At 37.3% G+C, this 24,799-nt stretch overlaps 1 protein-coding gene across 4 annotated transcripts in view; it reads left to right on the top strand.

Moving 5' to 3' along the window:
* The window catches only part of WDPCP (WD repeat containing planar cell polarity effector), a 495,763-nt gene that overhangs the window by 267,031 nt on the left and 203,933 nt on the right, over positions 1–24,799 (top strand). For all 4 annotated transcript variants that reach the window (XM_053586757.1, XM_053586756.1, XM_053586755.1 and 1 more), the window contains one exon: positions 2,040–2,103. In XM_053586757.1, the coding sequence (XP_053442732.1) occupies positions 2,040–2,103 (64 nt within the window). The remainder of the gene's footprint in view (positions 1–2,039; positions 2,104–24,799) is intronic.

Raw genomic sequence — 24,799 nt, 5'->3', positions numbered from 1 at the left:
GTCTTGAATTTACCACCTTTACCTTGAGACTTATTCAGGGATTAATCTCCTGAGGGTGATGGCCCTCTCAGTAGTTATGCTTTCCCCCGCTACCCTCCTTATTTGTTGTCTGCTTAGTGATTCTTATTTTGATTTCTATCAAGAGATTTTTTAAGGATATGGTACTGTTGGTTATTTTCTTACTTTTTAGAGTCCTATAATGTACTTTAAGTATATTTTATAAGCAATCTAGTTAGGGCTCTTTCTACTCTTCCTGGTTCACCATGCTGCTAGCTGCCAATGCCCCTTCGTTCATTTTTACCACCTATTGTTTATCATCTGTCATTACCCCTCACAAAGAAAGAAGAGCACAGCCCAACATATCCCCTTTAATTTGACTCTCTGATTTCAGTTGGTCCTATATGGTTGTCCTATATGGACATGGTTAGACATGTTAACTTTGAGGTGTCTGGAAATAAGAATTTGGAGCTTCATAGAGAGATGGATCCTAGAGATATAGTTTTGTGAGTCATTGACATAATTGATTATCAATGCCACAGGAGTGGTAAGGTTATTGAGGAGTTTGGAGAGAATGAGTAAAAAGAAAACCAGACCATAGAATACCGATTTCATAGGGAGGCAGAAAAAAATAAATTGCAAAGAAGACTAGGAAGATGCAATCTAAGAATTGGGAAAACAAATAATGAAGGAAAGACAAGGAAGGAGAAGGTTTCAAGGAAGGGTAGTTTGTAAGATTAGATGTAGTCAAAAGGACACACAAGATGAGATCTTGTCCTTTGGATTCATTATTAGAAGAGAGATGTTTACTATTACCAGAATAGTTATGAGGGAGTAGGGACAAACACAAAATTGCAGTAAATCCATGAACAGGTAGTACAACTTGCTCATCATCTGACCTCTTCCTCAGTGTATCCTACCTCCACTGAATAATGAATCAGTAGACTTCCTGGTATAAAGATACTCTTCACCCACAGAATAAACATGATTGCCTTACGATTTCTATGCTGAGAGGAATTCAGACAAAAACTGGAGATACTAATAGAAAGGGACAAGGAGGAGCCAGAGGTAACAGTCATCAAACATAACATGGAAATTGTGCAAGTGTTTCAAGTTCTGGACCTAGAAGCTCATATATATTAACAAGCCTTGTTTGTTGGGATTTTAATTATTTCAGCTATTTCACTAACATATATGATCTGTTATAATAATTAATATTCCATACATATTTTTTATTTCAAATCTCATTATATCTCTTCCACCATAGTTTACAACATAAGATAGAGAGTGGAAGTGACTTTGTTATTTACTTGCGTGTTTATAGAGAAAAACTGACAGATCTATACTTAGGATTTAGATTAAAAGATGATCTTTCATTCCAAAAACGTGTGCAAAGCGTATGTTCATGACATGATATTCTCCTATGATCTTAAACTTTCTATAAAGGTAATTAATTTAAGCTGTTGGTTGTTTTCATATGTCTTAGTTTAACGTTAAACTTTCCCCCCAAATTGTCAAAATAATACTTTAGAGAAAAAGAATATGATTATAAAAAAGAGTAGAAAAGTAATGTTTTTATAGAAATTTACCAGCTATTTATATTGTTATTTTACAACACCGTGGAATGTATTTTTTTCAAAACTCACAAATATGAATCTTTTCTAATAATGTAACATTTGACTTCTTAAATTTTACCTAAGAAACAAAAAGTATAATGTATAACTATGATTTATTAATTTTCTTTTCCTATTATGTTCTCCAAATCCTTACACTTTCTCTTCTAAAACACAATAAAATTATGTTTTTGAAAAAACATTTTCTAAGCTTAGGGTTATGCTTATTTGGCCTGCACAGGCTCTGTGCCTCAGCTACTAAGTACACTACATTTCATATATGGGAGATCCTAGCAGGCCATATCCCTTGTTTGAAAATATTTTCCCCATCAGCATAATAAAAACAATATCACATAAACACCTTAAACAAAAAGCTCCTCTTATGTAATTTTATTTATAACTAACATACATTTCTTTTCTTCCTTATAGGTACCAGAGATTTGAAAAGGCATTTCTGTTAGCTATTGACATTGGTGCTCATGACCTGTTTATGGTGAGTCATTTCCAGAGATGATTTTTTGTGCCTTCAGTTCTAAGGCTGAGTAAGTTGTCAGCTTTCGTGACCATTAAAAAGGATTAGTGTCATTTGTAGCCTTAGACACATGGTGGGAAAGCATTATTCCACCTTGGCTTTCAGCTTTGCCTTCATGAAACTGGTCAATAGCCATCTAGTGTCCTTTTACTTGTTGACATTTTCCTTGCCAGGGCCCAAAGGATCTTTGTGTTTTTTAAGAATTTTTAATTCTTGAGAACTTTTCTCCTCATGTACCTTGACGTGTGGGTATGACACCTTCCTGTCTAATAAGCTTAAATGTCTTTCTAATCCATTCTCTGTACAGCTGCAGAAGCCAGGACATAGGGAAAAATATGTCCCTCAGATTTTGAATGTGCTTAATTTGTCCCTTGGATTTTAGTGAGAAGAAACAAATCATGAATATTCTTACATGTATTGTTTTAAATGTATGTATGTATTTATTTAGAGACAAGGTCTTGCTTTGTCACCTGGGCAAGGTTTTTATAGTGGCACAGTAAAAACTCCCTATAACCTTGAATTCCTGGGTTGTTCAAACACTCCTCCAACTTTAGCATCCAAGTAGTTGGACTGCAGGCACATGCCACTGCACCTAGCTAATAATTTAGTTTTTTGTAGAGATGGGGGTCTCCCTGTGTTGCCCAGGCTGGTCTTGAACTCCTGGCTTTAAGTGATTTTTTCCACCTCAGCCTCCCAAGTCACATGTATTTTTTTTATTTTTTAATTTTATTTTTTATTTCAGAATATTAAGGGGGTGCAGCTGTTTTTGCTACAAGGATAGCTTTTGTAATGCTTGAGTTAGGGCTATTAGTGTGCCCATCACCTGAACACTGTTTAAATCGTTAGGTAGGTTTTTGCCCCTTCCCTTTTCTCCCCTCACTGTTGCTTGATACCCAATGACTTTTATTTCCTTCTATGCCCTTGTGTGCCCATTGGTTAGTTCTGTCTTATTAGAGTACATGTGGTGTTTGTTTTTCCATTCTTGAGATACTTCACTTAAGATAATGGTCTTCAGTCACATCCCAAATCACACGTACTTTTAAATTAATCACAGCACAAAGTGGATCCAAGAGGCTAACTTCATGTACAGTCTGTTCTCACTACTTACTAGCTTTAGAACAATAAAAATTGACCAGTTCCTCACAGACCTTATGGCTTATATCAGGTTCTTATTTTCTAAAATCTTGCACCATAATTCCACAATGAAGTCAGATGAACAAAGGCAGGGTCCTTTGCTGGTTTCCGAGCATATTTAGCTAGACAGCATTAGAATATGTTGAAAAGCCAGGGTATCAAGAAATCCTGAATAACGGAAATTCAGAAACAATAAAGCAAAATTTTTTTGAAGGCAAGAAAAACACCTAGAAGGCTCTTTTACCTGAAGCTTTTGCACAATGAAGACATTTTGTAGTTTAAATTAAGCTTTGATGTTATTATGGATTCATCACATTAAATCAATTGTCTTTGGATGGAATCTGATATTTAAATTCTAAATATGTATCATTCAATTAAATTGTGCTTTCATTGATCATGAAAAATCTTTCCAATTAGTTTCAAAAGTATGAACATTCTGCTGGTTTTGTTTTTCATCTGTATTTTCTTATATCTAACCAGCATATTAGTAAACTGAGGAAGGTTTGATTATTTTCCTTAAAATCTATACATGCAACCATCACAATGTTAGAAACTTAATTATAATACCTTTTAGATTTTATTACGCCATTGACTTTCCTTCTTTATCTCCTCCTTCTTATCCCTGCCACTTACTAACCACAATAAAAGTAGATTTTTCTTTATGTTTCCTTACTGTATATGTCTATAGTCCAGATCTTTTTTTCCCCCCAAGGTAAGAACCAAGGAGATGAGTATTTAAATTGGCAGAGTCTCTCTCTCAAGTTATTACATTCTCTAATTTCCACTGCTTTGATTATTTTATTTTTATTTTTATTTTATTGTTGGGGATTCATTGATGGTACAAGAAACCAAGTTATACTGATTACATCTGTTAGCACAAAGTGGATCCAAGAGGCTAACTTCATGTACAGTCTGTTCTCACCACTTACTAGCTTTGTAAAGTCCCTCTTACAATTGTGTTCTGCCCCAGAAGGTGTGTCACATGCTGAGACCCCCACCCCCACCCTCCTTCCCTCTCTCTGCTCTTCCTTTCCCCCCACCAACCCCTTCCCACCTTCTCTTTCTCTGCTCTCCCCTTCCCCTACATGTACTAGGTCATTAATTGTCCTCATATCAAAATTGAGTACATAGGATTCTTGCATCTCCATTCTTGTGATGCTTTACTAAGAATAATGTGTTCCAATACCATCTTCTCTCCAGGTTAATACAAAGGATATAAGGTCTCCATCTTGTGTTTTGGTTTTTGTTTGTTTGTTTTTGGAGACAGAGTCTCAAGCTGTCACTCTGGGTAGAGAGCCATGGCGTGACAGTTCACAGCAATCTCAAACTCTTGGGCTTAAGTAATTCTCTTCCCTTAGCCTCCCAAGTAGCTGAGACTACAGGTGCCCAACAAAATGCCTGGCTTTTTTTTTTTTGGTAGTAGTTGTCATTGTTGTTTGGTAGGCCTGGGCTGGATTCAAACCTGCCAGTTCCAGTGTTAGATGGCTGGTGCACTAGTCGCTGAGCTATAAGCGCCGAGCCAAGTCTCCATCTTTTTCAATGGCTGAATAGTATTCCATGGTATACATTTACCACAGCTTGTTAATCCATTCCTGGGTTGGTGGGCATTCAGGCTGCTTCCACATTTTGGCGATTATAAATTGAGCTGTGAGAAACAGACTAGTGCAAGTATCCTTATGGTAAAAGGATTTTTTTTCTTCTGGGTAGATGCCCAGTAATGAGATTGCAGGATCAAATGGGAGGTCTAGCTTGAGTTCTTTGAGGGTTCTCCATACTGCCTTACAAAAATGTTGTATTATGTTGCAGTCCACCAGCAGTGTAAATGTGGGCCATTCTCGCTTGGGGTTAGATGATATCTCAGGGTGGTTTTGATTTGCATTTCTCTAATAATTAGGGATGATGAACATTTTTTCATATGTTCATTAGCCATTTGCCTTCTTCTTTAGAGAAGGTTCTATTCATCTCTCTTGCCCATTGATATATGGGGTTATTGGCATTTTTCATGTGGATTAATTTGAGTTCTCTATAGATCCTAGTTATGAAGCTTTTGTCTGATCCAAAATATGCAAATATCCTTTCCTATTGTGTAAGTTGTCTGTTTGCCTTGGTTGTAGTCTCCTTAGCTGTACAGAAGCTTTTCAGTTTAATTAAGTACCATTTGTTTATTTTTGTTGTTGTTGCAATTGCCATGGAAGTCTTCATAAAGTCTTTCCCCAGGCCAGTATCTTCAAATGTTTTTCCTGTGCTTTCTTTGAGAATTTCTATCATTTCATACCTTAAATTTAGGTCTTCTATGCATCTTGAATCAATTCTTGTGAGTGGAGAAAGGTGCAGATCCAGTTTCAATCTTTTACATGGGGATATCCAATTCTCCCAGCACCATTTGTTAAACAGGGATTCTTCTCCCCAGTGTATGTTCTTGTTTGGTTTATCAGAGATTAGGTGGCTGAAGATGTTGGTTTCATTTCCTGGTTTTCTATTTGATTTTAAATGTCTGTGTCTCCATTTTTGTGCCAGTACCATGCTGCTTTGACCACCGTGGCCTTGTAGTACAGCCTAAAGCATGGTAGGCTGATGCCCAGGCTTTGTTTTTATTACTAAGAAGTGCCTTAGCTATATAGGTTTTTTTCCTGGTTCCATACAAAAGGAAGAATCATTTTCTCCAAGTTTTGAAAGTACGATGTTAGTATTTTAGTAGGGATAGCATTGAATCTTTAGATTGCTTTGAGAAGTATAGACATTTTAACAATGTAGATTCTTCCCAGCCATGAGCATGGTATGTTCTTCCATTTGTTAATATCCTGGGCTATTTTTTTTCTTAGAGTTTCATAATTTTCTTTATAGAGGTCCTTTACCTCTTTTGTTAGGTATATTCCTAGGTATTTTATTTTCTTTGAAGCTATGGTGAAGGGAGTTGTGTCCTTATTAGCCTCTTATCTTGGCTTTTATTGGTGAACACAAAGGCTACTGACTTGTGGACATTGATTTGATATCCTGAGACAGTAGTGTCTTTTTTGATGATTTCCAAGAGTCCTGTGGTTGAGTCTGTGGTTCTCTAAGTATAAGATCATATCATCAGCAAAGAGGGAGAGTTCGACCTCCTCTGCTCCCATTTGGATGCCCTTTATTTCCTTCTCTTGCCTGATTGTATTGGCTAGAACTTCTAGCACTATGCTGAATAGTAGTGGCAATAGAGGACAACCTTATCTGGTTCCAGTTCTAAGAGGAAAAGCTTTCAGTTTTACTCCATTCAGTAAAATATGAGCTGTGGGTTTGTCATAGATAGCTTTGATCAGTTTAACAAATGTGCCACTTATGCCTTTAGTCTTCAGTGTTCTAATTAGCAAAGGATGCTCAATTTTATCAAATGCTTTTTCCGCATGTATTGAAAGGATCATATGGTCTTTGTTTTTGCTTCTGTTGATATGGTAAATAACGTTTATGGACTGGCGTATGTTAAACCAGCCTTGCATCCCTGGGATAAAACCTTTCTTAATGATAAGCTGTAACCTATTGGCTAGGATTTTGTTGAGAATTTTTGCATCTATATTCATGAGTGATATTGGTCTGAAGTTCTCCTTTTTAGTTGGGTCTTTCCCTGGTTTTGCTATCAGGGTGATGTTTGCTTTGTAGAACATGTTGGGGAAGATTCCTTTCTCCTCAATTTTTTGGAATAATTCCTGTAGTATGAGAATAAACTCTTCTTTGAAGGTTTGACAGAATTCTGGTGTGAAACCGTCTGGACCAGGGCATTTTTTTGTTGGGAGATTTTTCGTTGTTTCTTTGATCTCAGTGCTTGAAATTGGTCTGTTCAGGCAATCTATATATTCCTGCCTAAGTCTAGGGAGAGGGTGTGATTGCAAATATTGATCCATTTCCTTCACATTGTCAAATTTCTGGGCATAGAGTCTCTTGTTATATTTAGAGATGATATCTTTGTATCATTGTGGCATCAGTTTATAAGGATTATAAGGATGCACCACCATGCCTGGCTATTTTGATTTGGGGGTTTTTCCTTTGAGATAAGCTTTTGCTCTGTCACCCAGGTAGAGTACATTGGTGTCATCATCTCTAACTGCAAGCTCAAACTCCTGGGCTCAAGAGCTCCCCTGGCCTTTATCTCCCAAGTAGCTGGGACTACAGGTGTATTGTATGCTATGGGACTTGGCTAATTTTTCTACTTTTTATAGAGATGGGGTTTCAGTTTTGCTTAGGCTAGTGTCAAACTTTGGTTCTCAAGTGATCCTCCTGCATTGGCCTCCCAAGTGCTAAAATTAATGCCAGGAGTCACTGCACCTGGCTGATTTGTAAAAAAAAATTTGTAGAGACATTGTCTCACTTTGTTGCACACACTGATTTCAAACTCTTGGGCTCAGGTGATCCTCCTGACTTGGCTTCTTGAAGTGCTAGAATTATAGGCACATTTTTTTCAATTTTGAAGGACAGTTTTGCAGATATGCGATTCTTGTTTGATAATTTTTTTCTTTTGTCACTTTGTATGTCAGCTCAGTAAAGTAGCTTTTAGCCTCCAAAGTTTTTAATAAGGAGTCTGCTGAGAATCTAATTAAGGTTCCCTTGTATGTGACGAATTATTTTTTTATTATTTTCAAGATTCTATTGTGTTTTGAAAGTATGTTTATAATATGTCTCAGTCTGAATTTGAATTCATTTTACTTGGAGTTTATATCATGTTTTTCATCAGATTTGGGGAGTTTTCAGCATTGTTTTCGTGGGAATGCAAATTAATACATTCCTTTTGGAAAGATGTTTGGAGAACACTTAGAGATCTAAAAATAGACCTGCCATTCAATCCTATAATTCCTCTACTAGGCATATACCCAGAAGACCAAAAATCACATCATAACAAAGATATTTGTACCAGAATGTTTATTGCAGCCCAATTCATAATTGCTAAGTCATGGAAAAAGCCCAAGTGCCCCTCGATCCACGAATGGATTAATAAATTGTGGTATATGTATACCATGGAATGTTATGCAACCTTAAAGAAAGATGGAGACTTTACCTCTTTCATGTTTACATGGATGGAGCTGGAACATGTTCTTCTTAGTAAAGTATCTCAAGAATGGAAGAAAAAGTATCCAATGTACTCAGCCCTACTATGAAACTAATTTATGGCTTTCACATGAAAGCTATAACCCAGTTATAACCGAAGAATAAGGGGAAGAGGGAAAGGGAGGATGATTGGTGGGATTACGCCTGCAGCGCATCTTACAAGGGTATATGTGAAACTTAGTAAATGTAGAGTGTAAATGTCTTAACACAATAACTAAGAAAATGCCAGGAAGGCCATGTTAACCACTGTGATGAGAACGTGTCAAACGGTCTATAGAACCAGTGTATGGTGCCCCATGATCGCTTAATGTACACAGCTATGATTTAATAAAAAATAAATAAATATTTTTTCTGACCCTTCCCATCTCTTCTTCTGAAACTACCACAGTGCATCTATTGATCAGCTTGATGGTGTCCCGCAGGTCCCTTAAGTATCCTTACTTTTCTTCAACCTTTTTTTCTTTTAGTTCTTTGGGTTGATAATTGTAATTGTCCTATATTCACTTATTTCTTATTTCTGTCTGCTCCAATCTGCTTCTGAAAACCCCTAGTGAATTTTTCATTTCCATCTTTGTAATTTTCAGCTCCAGGATTCCTTTTTGGTTTCCTTTCAGGCTTTCTTTTTTCTTTTTTTTTTTTTTTATTGTTGGGGATTCATTGAGGGTACAATTAGCCAGGTTACACTGATTGCAATTGTTAGGTAAAGTCCCTCTTGCAATCATGTCTTCCCCCATAAAGTGTGACACACACCAAGGCCCCACCCCCCTCCCTCCTTCCCTCTTTCTGTTTCCCCCCCCCATAACCATAATTGTCATTAATTGTCCTCATATCAAAATTGAGTACATAGGATTCATGCTTCTCCATTCTTGTGCTGTTTTACTAAGAATAATGTCTTCCACGCCAATCCAGGTTAATACGAAGGATGTAAAGTCTCCATTTTTTTTAATGGCTGAATAGTATTCCATGGTATACATATACCACAGCTTGTTAATCCATTCCTGGGTTGGTGGGCCTTTAGGCTGTTTCCACATTTTGGCGATTATAAATTGAGCTGCAATAAACAGTCTAGTACAAGTGTCCTTATGATAAAAGGATTTTGTTCCTTCTGGGTAGATGCCCAGTAATGGGACTACAGAATCAAATGGGATGTCTAGCTTGAGTGCCTTGAGGTTTCTCCATACTTCCTTCCAGAAAGGTTGTACTAGTTTGCAGTCCCACCAGCAGTGTAAAAGTGTTCCCTTCTCTCCACATCCACGCCAGCATCTGCAGTTTTGAGATTTTGTGATGTGGGCCATTCTCACTGGGGTTAGATGATATCTCAGGGTTGTTTTGATTTGCATTTCTCTAATATATAGAGATGAGGAACATTTTTTCATGTGTTTGTTAGCCATTCGTCTGTCGTCTTTAGAGAAAGTTCTATTCATGTCTCTTGCCCATTGATATATGGGATTGTTGGCTTTTTTCATGTGGATTAATTTGAGTTCTCTATAGATCCCAGTTATCAAGCTTTTGTCTGATTGAAAATATGCAAATATCCTTTCCCATTGTGTAGGTTGTCTCTTTGCTTTGGTTATTGTCTCCTTAGCTGTACAGAAGCTTTTCAGTTTAATGAAGTCCCATTTGTTTATTTTTGTTGTTGTTGCAATTGCCATGGCAGTCTTCTTCACGAAGTCTTTCCCCAGGCCAATATCTTCCAGTGATTTTCCTATGCTTTCTTTGAGGATTTTTATTGTTTCATGCCTTAAATTTAAGTCCTTTATGCATCTTGAATCAATTTTTGTGAGTGGGGAAAGGTGTGGGTCCAGTTTCAGTCTTTTACATGTAGACATCCAGTTCTCCCAACACCATTTATTGAATAGGGAGTCTTTCCCCCAAGGTATGTTCTTGTTTGGTTTATCAAAGATTAGGTGGTTGTAAAATGTTAGTTTCATTTCTTGGTTTTCAATTCGATTCCAAGTGTCTATGTCTCTGTTTTTGTGCCAGTACCATGCTGTCTTGAGCACTATGGCTTTGTAGCACAGACTAAAATCTGGTATGCTGATGCCCCCAGCTTTATTTTTGTTACACAGAACTGCCTTAGCTATATGGGGTTTTTTCTGGTTCCATACAAAACACAGAATCATTTTTTCCAAATCTTGAAAGTACGATATTGGTATTTTGATAGGAATGGCATTGAATAGGTAGATTGCTTTGGGAAGTATAGACATTTTAACAATGTTGATTCTTCCCATCCATGAGCATGGTATGTTCTTCCATTTGTTAAAATCCTCTGCTATTTCCTTTCAGAGGATGTCGTAGTTTTCTTTATAGAGGTCCTTCACCTCCTTCGTAAGGTATACTCCTAGGTATTTCATTTTCTTTGAAATTATGGTGAAGAGAGTTGTGTCCTTAATTATCTTCTCATCTTGACTGTTATTGGTGTACACAAAGGCTACTGACTTGTGGACATTGATTTTATATCCTGAAACATTACTGTATTTTTTGATGACTTCTAGGAGTCTTGTGGTTGAGTCTTTGGGGTTCTCTAAGTATAAGATCATGTCGTCAGCAAAGAGGGAGAGTTTGACCTCCTCTGCTCCCATTTGGATTCCCTTTATTTCCTTGTCTTGCCGAATTGTATTGGCTAGAACTTCCAGCACTACGTTGAATAGTAGGGGTGACAGAGGACAACCTTGTCTGGTTCCAGTTCTAAGAGGAAAAGCTTTCAGTTTTACTCCATTCAGTAAAATATTGGCTGTGGTTTTGTCATAGATAGCTTCCATCAGTTTTAGAAATGTGCCACCTATGCCTATACTCTTCAGTGTTCTAATTAGAAAAGGATGCTGGATTTTATCAAATGCTTTTTCTGCATCTATTGAGAGGATCCTGTGATCTTTATTTTTGCCTCTGTTAATATGGTGGATAACGTTTATAGACTTGCGTATGTTAAACCAGCCTTGCATCCCTGGGATGAAGCCTACTTGATCATGATGAATGACTTTTTTGATGATAAGCTGTAATCTATTGGGTAGGATTTTGTTCAGAATTTTTGCGTGTATATTCATGAGTGAGATTGGTCTGAAATTCTCCTTTCTGTTTGAGTCTTTTCCTGGTTTTGGTATCAGGGTGATGTTTGCTTCGTAGAATGTGTTGGGGAAGATTCCTTCTTCCTCAGTTTTTTGGAATAATTTCTGCAGTACGGGAATAAGCTGTTCCTTGAAGGTTTGATAGAATTCTGGTGTGAAGCCATCTGGACCAGGGCATTTTTTGGTTTTAAGATTTTTTATTGTTTCTTTGACCTCAGTGCTTGAAATTGGTCTGTTCAGGAACTCTATTTCTTCCTGGCTGAGTCTAGGGAGAGGGTGTGATTCCAAATATTGATCCATTTCTTTCACATTGTCAAATTTCTGGGCATAGAGTTTCTGGTAGTATTCAGAGATGATCTCTTGTATCTCTGTGGGATCAGTTGTTATTTCCCCTTTATCATTTCTGATTGAGGTTACTAGAGATTTTACTTTTCTATTCCTCGTTAGTCTGGCCATTGGTTTATCTATTTTATTTATTTTTTCGAAAAACCAACTCCCTGTTTCATTAATTTTCTGAATGATTCTTTTGTTTTCAATTTCATTGATCTCTGATTTGATTTTGGATATTTCTTTTCTTCTACTGAGTTTAGGCTTAGATTGTTCTTCTTTTTCCAATTCCATAAGATCTCTTGTGAGATTGTTGATGTGCTCTCTTTCTGTTTTTCGAATGTAGGCATCTAAAGCGATGAATTTTCCTCTCAAAACTGCTTTTGCAGTATCCCACAGGTTTTGGTAGCTTGTGTCTTCATTGTTGTTATGCTCAAGGAAGTTAATGATTTCCTGTTTTATTTCTTCCTGCACCCATCTGTTATTCAAGAGAAGATTGTTTAATTTCCATGCCTTTGGGTGGGGTCGAGCATTTTTGTTAGAGTTGAGTTCCACCTTTAGTGCCTTATGGTCTGAGAAGATACAAGGTAAAATTTCAATTCTTTTGATTCTGTTGAATTTGTTTTGTGTCCCAGGATATGATCAGTTTTGGAGAATGTTCTATGGGCTGATGAGAAGAATGTATATTCTTTATCTTTGGGGTGGAGTGTTCTATATGCGTCTATCAAGCATAGTTGTTCTAGGGTCTCATTTAAATCTCTTACATCTTTGCTTAATTTCTGTTTAGAGGATCTGTCCAGCTCTGTAAGAGGTGTGTTAACGTCCCCTGTTATGATGGTATTATCAGATACCATATTTCTCAGACTGAGTAAGGTCTGTTTCAAGAATCTGGGAGCATTTAAATTGGGTGCATAGATATTTAGAATTGAAATGTCTTCTTGTTGTATTTTTCCCTTGACCAATATAAAGTGACCATCTTTGTCTTTTTTGACTTTAGTTGCTTTAAATCCACATGTATCTGAAAATAAGATTGCAACTCCTGTTTTCTTCTGAATTCCATTTGCCTGAAAAATTGTCTTCCAACCCTTGACTCGGAGCTTTAATTTGTCTTTTGAAGCCAGGTGTGTTTCTTGCAGACAGCAAATGGATGGCTTGTGTTTTTTAATCCAGTCAACCAATCTATGTCTCTTCAGTGGGGAATTCAAGCCATTAACATTTATTGAGATAATTGATCAGTGTGGTAGTATTCTATTCGTCTTATTTGGTGAGAGTCCATTGCTTAGTTTTATCTTTTGCATCAGTGTGGAGGTCAGGTTCTGTCGTTTAATTTCTGAGTTCTTCCTTTGCTGCTGATCCATTGTGGTGGTCAGTGTGCAGAACAGGTTGAAGTATTTCCTGTAGAGCTGGTCTTGTTGTGGCGAATTTCCTCAATGTTTGTATATCCGTAAATGATTTGATTTCTCCGTCAATTTTGAAGCTTAGCTTAGCAGGGTACAGAATTCTGGGCTGGAAATTGTTCTGTTTAAGTAGATTAAAGTTAGATGACCATTGTCTTCTTGCTTGGAAAGTTTCATTAGAGAAGTCTGCAGTCACTCTGATGGATTTGCCCCTGTAGGTCAACTGGCGCTTACTCCTGGCAGCTTGCAGAATCTTTTCTTTTTTCTTGACTTTGGACAGGTTCATCACAATGTGTCTTGGAGAAGCTCGGTTAGAGTTGAGGCGACCTGCGGTCCGATAGCCCTGTGAAAGCAGTGTGTCAGAATCTTTGGTGATATTTGGGAAATTTTCTTTTATAATATTCTCTAGTATGGCTTCCATTCCTCTGGGGCATTCTTCTTCCCCTTCTGGAATTCCTATAACTCGTATGTTGGAACGCTTCATAAAGTCCCATAATTCTGACAGGGAACGTTCTACTTTCTCTCTCTTCTTTTCTGCCTCTTTTACTATCTGAGTTATCTCAAAAACTTTGTCTTCTACCTCTGAAATTCTTTCTTCTGCATGGTCTAACCTGTTCCTGATACTTTCCATTGTGTCTTTAAGTTCCCTGATTGACTGTTTCATTTCCTTCAGCTCTGCTATATCCTTTTTATATTCTTCATATCGTTCATCTCTTATTTGATTCTGTTTTTTAATTTCCTTTTGGTTTATTTCCACTTAATAGCAGTTTCCTTCATTGTTTTCAACATGTGTATTCTAAATTCCCTTTCTGTCATTCCTAACATTTCTTTATAGGTGGAATCCTCTGCAGTAGCTACCTCATGGTCCATTGGCGGGGTTGTTCTGGACTGTTTCTTCATGTTGCCTGGAGTTTTCTGCTGATTCTTCCTCATGAGTGATTTCTTTTATCTGTTTCCTTGCCCTAATTTTCCTTTCCCTTCCTCTTGCTCTTTAAGTTCTCATGCCTGTAGACTAAGGGTTACAGGACCAGAAGGGTGAGAAGGTTAAAGAGCAAAAAAGGGATGAAAGAAAGGAGGACCAAGTGATAAGAAAAAAAAAGAAAACTAGAAAGCAGAGTGGGTGGGTGAAAGGAATATTGACAAAAAGAAGAGAGGCAGAGAAAGAGGGATACAGAGCAATATAGGTGTACAGTAGGGTGCTTTGATACAACCTTAAAAAAAAAAAACCACCTTCTGGGGGTGCCCAGTTGGGTGGTTCCCTTGAGGTCAGCAGCTCTTTGCTAACCTGATCAGACACAGTACCCCACCTCCACCAAGTAGAGAGGAAAGACAAAAATGCTATAAATCAAACCAAAACAAGCAAACAGAAAACTTTACGGGATAAAATTGGCTGGAAAAGCCAAATAATAGCAGTAGAAACACTAACAAAAATGAAGTTCTAATTATTGAAATAGGCAGCAATGGGAAATTATAATTAAACTAGAAAAATTGAGAAAGAAAAAGTATCTGTATGGATAAGTTTGAACTTAAAAAACAAAACAACAATCAACAACATCAAAATAAAGAAAAAAAACAACCAAACCCCAAAAAACAAACAAACAAACAAAGAAAAAAACACAACCAAAAACAAAGCAGTATGTATATGTTATTGAATATTGTCTGGGCAACACGTAGTCTTCTGGGGTATGAGATGTTAATTACAGTTCTGATATGACTGGAGGCTGCTAATTTCTCAAACCCCAGCAGGTAGACACCCTAAATCTCTCTTCAGCCCACTTAAAAGGCACTTTGAACTTGTTCACTTGCTGAGCAGAAGCTTTCCCAGGGGAAGTGCTTGTCGCTAGAATCACTGCTGAAGTGGCTATCCACTTACCCTGTGTGCCAAAACTGGTCTCCCTCTGCCCCCGAGGGTTAGGGCTGCAAGGCGGCTCAGACCCCGCCCTTAGGCTACTTGGTCATTGGGTTACCAGCTCCCACCCAATTCTAGCTCTGCGACCCTGAGGGCGGAGCTTGCCCGGGGCAGATCGCTCACAATGGCTGCCTGTGACCCAGAGCCAAACACTTTCAGCTCCATCTGGCTCAGCGGCTCAGACTGGGGCCCTAGACAAAGGCCAAAGTTTTCCGCACTCCCGCTCAGGCTCTCCCCAAGGCAGTTCAGCTGAGTGCCAAGTCCAAAGACAACAAAACAGTTCACAGGTAAGGCCTTTCTGGTTTGCAGTCTCGCTGCTACTGAACTTACTGTTGCAGGCGGGTTTAGACGGATTGAACACATGCGACCACTTGCCGGTTTTCCACTGTTTTAGTCCTCCTCTTGGGGTCCAGAAGTCTCTCGCTGACTCCCTGTATCCTCTCAGGGGTGATGATAGGCAGATCCCACCAGCCAGAGATACCTGTAGTCCTATCTCCCCGGACTCACGGTGCCCAGATGCGAGGAAGCTGTTACTCGGCTGCCATCTTGCTCCGCCTCCCCTTTTAGGCTTTCTGTCTCCTTTTAGATAGTTCTATTTTGTTCATTCATACTTTCCTTAACATTCTCCAAATTTCTGTTTGGCATATTTAAGAAAGCTATTGTAAAGTCTTTGTTTAACAGATCTGCCATTAGGTCTTTTTTTAAAGGGACAGTTCCTGTTGACTTTTTTTCCCCTTTGCATTGGCTTCCTTCATTACACACCTTGTGATTTTGTTGAAAACTAAGCATTTGAATGTAATAATGTGGTAACTCTAGGAATTGGATTCTCCTCCTCAGGGTTTGGTATTTTTTGTTACTGTTTTATTTTTTAATTATTTTAGGCTGACGGTGGGCCAAGGATCATACTAAGTTGCAAATTTAAGTTTTTCTCAGGCCTTTGGGAAACCTGCACCTTTCTTTCATATGAAAAGTGTGTGTTACCACTTTATAACTTTTCCATATATGTAATTGCTTTTGAGTGTCCTGGTTTGGTTCCCAAAATGGAGAATAAAAAAAAATGAAAGGGAGAGAAAAGGTACAGATCTTTGAATCTACTGGATGTCACTTCAACCAGTGGGAAGGAGCTTGTAACAATGAAGAAGGAGGTGCAGCAGCAATGGCCCCTTGCCTCTTTGTACCTTGTAATCAGAAGTATTAATTCACAATCAAAGCATAGATCACATATATTTGGAGGGCATCCAACATGCCCATCCTGGTTCCAGGTAGCTGTGCATAATCTCCTCTGAAGTTATGTGCAGTTGCCCAGCACAAGGGTAGATTGGGGAGAGAGATGGGTAGCTGCTACTGTGTTAAGAGCAGACATTGACCCAAGTTAACTGAACTTTACCATCCAATCCATTCCCTACAAGTTACAACCTCAAAAGACTCCAGAGTTCCAAAACAATTATATCCAGTAGATTCTGCCAGTGGAATTGTTATCTAGATTAGGAGACAGATCCCTAATTCTTCCTACTCTGCCATCTTCCCACAATCCTCTCCTTCCTTGCTTTTTAAAATTATTTACATTATTTTGTTTTCCCCTTCTGTGGGCTTATAAGTTACGTTTCTTTCCTCTAGTTTTTTTCTCTTCACTTCTGGCCTTTTAGTGGGTATTTTTATTGAAGTCATTGTTGCGGGGGTTTTTTTGTTTGTCTTTTCGTCTTATTTCCTTCTTTTTTTGAAATTAAATGTTGGAAATAACATTTGAAAAATGTGATAATTTGAGGCTATATGTGATGTTATTTTCCTCTGGAAAGAATTTACTTTTCCTCTGGCAGATAGTTAGGGCAAGGGTTAGACCACCTTGATTTCTAGGATTGAGTTTGTTTGAGGCATCGTTTCTATCTGAGAACTGGTTTATTTCCACTTTATACTTATTTCAAGGGTATAGCCCCAGTTGAGAGCCCTTCATCCTCAACATGTCTTGAAATATAACTTTGTACCCTTTGCCCAGTGAATCTACCTAAAACTTTGTACAGATTCCGAACTTTTAGATTACTACTTTAAGTTTCACAGTGTCTTAGCCACCAATTTATAAATTAGCCAATGCCTTGAAAAGGAAAAGAAGCACCAAGTGTCAGGCTTACCTCTTGACCTCTCTGGGAAAAATTTGTGTTTATTCTGTCTAGTATCACTCTCTCCCTCCCTCTCTCTTTCTTTTTTTTTTTTATGTTAAGACAGAGTCTCACTATGTTGCTCAGGCTAGTCTTGAATTCCTAGGATTAAGTGATCCTCCCACCTCAGCCTCCTGAAAAGCTGGGATTACAGGCATGCACCACCTCACCAGGCTTGTCTAGTACCTTGGTTCCTCAAATACTTTTTGCCATGGTAGTTCTCCATGTCTTCAGGCAGAATTTAAAAAAATTTTATTCAGATTTCCTAGTTATTCTCTGCTGGAGTATTGATCTGTTATAACCTTATCTGCCATAACTGGAAGCAGACATTCTGTAGCATATTTTTGGAAGGTGAATGAAATGTTAAACTTGGCACTAGCTGCTTTCCCATTTTGGATAACTCTCTGCAATGTGCTATTATGTCTGAACTATTAATCACAAAGAGCCTGTATGTCACAGATTTCTACTTTTAAGCATGACATGCCAACAATTTTATGCCTAAAATCAAATGAAATATAAAATTTTGTATATACTAGAGTTTATTACTCAATTATAGTAAAAGCACTAGAGGCAAAACAGTGATTTTTCTCAGATTTTAACTCATTTCCAAGAATACAAAAATTTTTTTTCAGCTCTTCAAGTTGAAGAATTGTTTTAATCTTCGGATATTAATAATACAAGTCTTACCTTTTAATAATATTAGAAGTATTATTATTAATGCTTAGTAGAAGATATTTATGTTCATGACTGGTTACATTATAGACTGTCTTGCTCAAGTACATGCCTTATGGCTATCAACAATAAAATCATTGTATCTCACAAAATTAAAGAAGCTAACTTTCAACTTGTTCACCTGCGATGTGCCTGGCATTATACCAGAGGTTTTATTTAAGTGTTCTTATTTCATTTTTATAATTCTAACCAATATACCCATTTTATATTTGATAAAACTGATTATAAGGAAAACTGAACAGAGTTGATTCAATACTGGTTGTGTTTTTCTCTAAAGTTTATGGCATTTCTCATTATGCCAAACTGTTTTCTTATATAAACTAAAGCTTTGGAAGTTCCTTATAGCTTTGTGATTCTAAGAATGCTATTTTTTTCTTTTTTTCCCTGAAATTCATAAAAATTTCAGTAAGACTGCTCATTGTTGAATGATATCTGATCTAGCTTGAATAATTTAAGCTAATTCATCCAAATTAACCATTCTTAATATCAGTCTGTAGTTAAACCAAAAGAAGTCTATTGTGTGCAGTGACAATAAAAAGGAACACAAAAAAGTAGTACCAGTTGCCCATCTCTCTGTTTCCTCATTTCTGACTCCGGGAAACAATACTTTCACAAATTTAAGTATGATTTCCTTTAAGATAGATGTAGCTTACACCAGACATTATGTTGAATAATCTTCCAGGACCATAAGTTTGCTCTTTGAAAACCCATCTCCGGGCGGCGCCTGTGGCTCAAGGAGTAGGGCGCCGGTCCCATATGCCGGAGGTGGCGGGTTCAAACCCAGCCACGGCCAAAAGAAAAAAAAAAAAAAAAAAGAAAACCCATCTCCATCTTGGGAAACACAAAGCAGAGTTGAGTGTTAGAGTGTCATTCATGTGAACTAGAGAGACACAACACATTTTTGAATGTCCATCCCCAAGTTTCTGTCCTTTAGAAAAGTATATGCTTCTCTTGAGATATATACTGGTGAGTTCAAGGTTGTTTCCAAGAAAAGAGACCCAAGAAAAGAGGAGTAATGATATTATTAACATTAGCTCAATGGTTCTAAAATATTAGTGGTGAGGGAACAGGGATCTTCTGCCTCCAGCTAATGAAAATTTGGTTTCAGACTATCCCTTCAACAGTGAACTACTATAAAACTGGATAAAACACATGAGACAACTATACTTAAGCAATAGACAACAAACAATACAGGACTGTGATCCTCAAAAAAATTAAGTGTGGCTCAAGGAGTAGGGCACTTGCCCCATATACTGGAGGTGGCAGGTTCAAACCCGGCCCCAGCCAAAAACTACAAAAAAAAAAAAAAATACTTTGGGTGATGCCTGTGGCTCAGGGAGTGGGGTACTGGCCCCATGTGCTGAGGGTGGTGGGTTCATACCCCAGCCCCAGCCAAACTGCAACAAATTAAATTAAAATTAAAGTTAAAAAAAAATAAAGTACACATGTGAGCTCCACACAATTTAAAAGTTGAGGCCAGTGATGTAATTCAGCTAAAGAGCCAGAGATCAGTGTTCAGAATTCAGGGATGATAAAGGATGTCGAATTGACAGGGCAGAATACCAGAAAGGGAGAATTTCCAGGAAGAGGTGAGACCCAGAAGTCTTCATAGTGGTCCCCTTTGGGTCTTTGATGGAGGTCCAGACTACAGGTAGACAAGGCCTACCAAAAAGCCACTGCTGTGAAACTGAGAGCTAAATGGAGATGCTAAAGGCATCATAGCATCTGAGTTCATAGTTCTGAGACATATTGGAATTTTGATTCCGCCAAACTTAAGCAACCTTAGTAAGCATTTATATGAAATTCCAAAAATGCATTAAGAAAAAGGACCATGTCCGAAAACCATGTACAAAACTGAAATAGATCTGCCCTTAAAAAGAATATAAAACCAAACTTAATAGGATGAAAAGGATTCACCACTAATTTAATGCTCTGCTAAGACAAAACTCAATACCCTTTAAAGAAAGACATTATAATCCAGACTCCTTACAATGTAATACCCACAGTGTCTAGTATATAATGTATACAGAGCAAGTAGTCAAAAAAAATCATGAATGTATAAAATATGTGGACCAACTTGACCTAACATTTTTGAGCCTATATTCAACAAATGAAGAATACACATTCTTTTCAAATATGTGTTACATATTCATTAAACATAAACTATATACTGGTTCATGAAATAAAGTTAACATACTGTTTTAGAAGATTGACATATGATACCAAAGGAATTAAGTTACAAATCAGTAAAATCCAGGTATCTATGAAGTTCCCAAATATTTCCAAATTAACAACACATCTCTAAAAATCTAATGAGTTAAAGAAAAAATCATAAAGGAAATTAGGAAATATTTTGAATTTTAATGAGAAATAATACATCAAAACATGTGGGATGATTATAGCACATAATATGAGGCACCATAAGTCCATAATGATACAAGTAAGTAAGCAAATTCAACTAATAAATGTGAAACAATGACAGAATTAGAAAAATCACAATTTGACAAATATCACAGTAATAAATGAATAAAGCAAAATCAATAATGGATGTTATAACTGGTGAGGGGACATTTCATAAGAAACAGGATATTTACGAGGCCTCAAAATATTTCTCCACAAGATATGTATGATTTACAAAGGGAAAAAGAGTAACTTTGCAGTGGAGAAGGCTGGTAGACAACCTGTAATCAAGTAATCAATGTGACTGTCATCAATAATGGAACAAATCAAAATAATTTTTCACCTTACATACTATTACAGTAAGAACACATGATAGAGGTACTGGCATTTCTGTGGCATTCCTGCAAGAAAGTATATAACCTGAATTTAGTCATTAGGAAGCATCAGTTGAACACAAATTTAGGGATATTCTAATAACTAGCCTATTTTCTTCAAAAATTCCAAGTTCACAGAAGAGTAAGAAATAACAAAGTACTAGTCTAAATTTTAGGGAACTAAAGAGACGTAACAACTAAATGCATATAGAAAAATTACTTTGTAATAGGAAAATCATTATTGAAATGATTGTTGAAGTTCAGTGATTAAGTAGAAGTAATGATATCAGTACTAATTTTGTAATATTGATTGTTTGATTGCAGTTATGTGGGTGAATGGCCTAATTTAGAAAGAAAGAAATGCTAACGTAGTAAAAAGTGTGCTGGCACTTTACTCTCAAATCCTTCAGAACAAAATGATCTTTGTTTTGTACTTGAAACTTTTTTGTAACTTTGAGATTATTTTAAAAATATAAAAAGTCACTTATTTATACAGATCTAAACTTTTTACGGTCTACGCATTCTTTAGGTAGAAACTATGGGTTTGAAAATTTCTTTGGTCACAGAAATGCTGCTGTTAATTCTTTGTCTTTAGGACATTATTCTGCTTTTGAAAACTCAGGTAACCTCTCCAAACTAATTAACTAACATGGCATAAAAACTACTCATTTTGCTTTACTCATTGTAGCATAAAAGCCACCCAAGATTGGTTCTCTGTGTTCATGTTGGATGGCATGAGGATGAGTATGCCTTCTAAACATTCTCACGTTGACATCCCTAATTACCTTGGCCATTGGCACAGGGCCAGTTGGAATGTCAACTGTACCATCTGATAATGCTATAAAAAGACCTATAGCTGCTGCTCTCCAGCCATCTGTGCCTTCCCTTGGCATGATACTGTTGGGTAGTTTGTCTTTCATTGGCATAATTTCTGTAGGGTGGCTTACATCTGCCACTCTTCAGCACTTACTTGGTGATCCAGTTGACATAGAATTGCTTCCTTTGTGCTATTTTCTTTTATAAAGGAGTTTTATACCTGCTAACTTCTGAAACAAGTCTTACCATTTATTACATACATTATAATTGCAATTAAAAATTTTTTCATATAGACTTTTGAGCCAGGTCCTGTGGCTCATGCCTGTAACCCCAGCACTCTGGGAGGCCAAGGCAGGTGGATTGCTTGAGCTCAGGAGTTCAAGACCAGCCTAAGCCAGAGCAAGACCTCATCTCTAAAAATAGCTGGGTGTTGTGTCAGGCACCTGTACTCCCAGCTACTTGGGAGGCTGAGGCAAGAGAATCTCTAGAGCCTAAGAGTTTGAGGTTGCTGTGAGCTGTGATGCCATTGCACTCTATCCAGTGCAACAAAATGAGACTCTGTCTCAAGAAAAAAAAAAAAGAGAGAGAGAGACTTTTTTGGCCTCTATTGACTTGAACCTAGCTTGGACTTCCAAGTTTAAATTCTCCCAATTAGAATTCTCCAGTCAGAAGAATTAACTACCAAATGAAATGTACCTCTGCTATTTTAAGATAGTAGATTGAGTGTACACATAAATCTCTCTCCTTCTTGTGTCAAATTTCTAGAAATGATGGATGATGCATGAATATGTATATTTTTAAGATTTATAACTGAAATTCAAAACAAAAATGTTTGATGGAACAGAGGCTATGAGGAATCTACCAGAAACTATAAAACAGAATGAGATTGAGGAAACAAAGCCAAAACAAAATGTCTAGAGGAAAAGTCTGCTACCAAAGTTGGGAGGAGCACCAAATGTTCTCCATGCCCTGAAAAAGAGGATATTAGGAATGAGAAAGTGTTCCTGGTCAAGCAAGGATGAATAATTGGGATACTATAGCAGGAAGAGCAGGATAAGTGAATGAAGAAAAGTCAGAATAAATAGATACTAATTAAACCCTCATTACTTATAGAAAAATAATTTGGGGTGCGGATCACGGTGTGTGACACACCTTTTGGGGGCAGGACACAATTATAAGAGGGACTTTTACCTCACAAATGCAATAAACGTAATCTGGTTCTTTGTACCCTCAATAAATACCCAACAGTAAAAAAAAAAAGAAAAATAACAAAGAATTTGATAAGAATATGCTGAGAATTTAAGGATATTTGGCAAAAGATTAGGAATGGCTTGTGTTTTGGACTGAATTATATCCATCCCCTTTCTCCCAATTCACATGTTGAAGCCCTAACCTTCTAGGTGACTACCTTTCGATACAGAACCTTTAAAGAAGTAATTAAGGTGAAATGAGGCCGTTAGTGTGAGTCCCTCATTCAATGTGACTGGTGTCCTTATAAGTAGTAGAAGAGATACGGAGGATGTATGTGGACAAAGGGAAGGCCATCTGCAAGGCAACAAGAGAGGTTGGGGGAGAAACTAAACTTGCCAACAGCTTGATATTAGACTTTTAGCTTCTGGAATGTTCTGAAACTAAAATTTCTGTTTTTTAGGCCACCTAGTCTGTGGTATTTGTTATGACAGCCTTAGTGGACTAATACAAATGGTGTAACTTTAGAACCAGTAAATAAGAAAAACACAACAAAGAAACCTAATGATTTTTTTGAAAAGGGATACAGGAAATAATCAAAAGAAAATAACACAAACTAAATCAGCAGGCCAAATATCAGTAATTATAATAAATATGAATGAATTAATTGTACCTGTTGAAAATCAGAGACCCTAACGATTGAGCTTTTAAACTATCCATGCTGCACACTAAAAGCACTCTGCATCCACAATTATACAGGAAGCCTCAATAGTAAAAGATACTGTCTTAGTCCATTTATGCTGCTATAACAAAATACTGCAAACTGAGTAATTGATAAATAATAGAAATTTATTTCATTCAGTTCCGGAAGCTGGGAAGTCTAAGATCAAGGTGCTGGCAGATTTGGTGTCTTATAAAGCTTCACCCTCTATTTCCGAGATGGTATCTTGTTGCTGCATCCTCCAGGGAGGAACAAACACTATGTCCTCACATGGCTGAAGGAGATAGAAGGGCAAAAAGGCACTAGATTGGTCTCTTTTTAGTCTCTTTTATCAGAGCACTAATCCATTCATGACAGTGCAAATCTCATAATTTAATGTTCTTTCCCCACAGGCCCTACCTCTTAAAACAATCACCTTGGCCTTTAAGTTCCAAGTTATGAATTTTGGAGGGGCAAATACATTCAGACCCTAGCAAATGATACAAACAAATGTTGTCAAAACCAACTATCAGAAAAAAAAATCTGAAAGCAAAGGAATAAAAGAGGGAAAGAAGTTGTGGTACTTTAAAAATATATCCACAAATTCTTTGATGCTCCTTTTTCAAATTGTAGCTCCTCATCTTCACCTCCCCTTCAATGTGGGCTGGATTTAGTAACTTGGTTCTAATAAGTAGAATGTGTCTAGTTAGTAAAAGGTAGTGGCTTCTGCTTTGCCCCCTTTCTCTTGGGTCACCTGCTCTGGGAGAAGCTAGCTGCAATACCTATTTTAATCCAAGTTCCAGCCACTTCTCTTTTTTACCACTTGTTTTGAAATTTCTCTGTTGAATAAACTGAACCTTTTGCCCTGAAGAGTTTCCCATATTCTGAATTGTGCCAATTATATATCTTTGGTGTTCTTAACATGTTCTTCATTCTCATGCATATCCACAAACTAGTAATTTGTGTGTGTGTGTGTGTACAAACAAAAACAATTGTTTTCTTTTGGCAGAGATGCTTCATAGGTATTATTACAAATAATGCTAAGTTTTTCTTCATGTGATGTTAAGGTAGATCATTGGGTTCAGGGCTTAGCAGCCTAATCCAATCTATAATCACAGCCAACATCCGTGATTTTATTAGGGCTGCAATGTGGTGACAGGCTATCCTACCTTCTTCATTGGTTAGCTGGAATTCTTTTTTTTTTTTAAGGAGTCTCACTATGTGGCCCTTGGTAGAGTGCTATGGCGTCACAGTTCACAGCAACCTCAGACTCCTAGGCGCTTAAGCTAATCTTTGCCTCAGGCTCCCAAGTCACTGGGACTACAAGCGCTCACCACAACGCCCACTATTTTTTTGTTGTAGTTGTCATTGTTGTTTAGCAGACTAGGG

This window comes from Nycticebus coucang, chromosome 4 (assembly GCF_027406575.1).
Source record: "Nycticebus coucang isolate mNycCou1 chromosome 4, mNycCou1.pri, whole genome shotgun sequence".
Classification (NCBI taxonomy): Eukaryota; Metazoa; Chordata; class Mammalia; order Primates; family Lorisidae; genus Nycticebus; species Nycticebus coucang.
The sequence above is the reverse complement of the archived record's forward strand: the minus strand, read 5'-3'. Positions and strand labels throughout refer to the sequence as shown.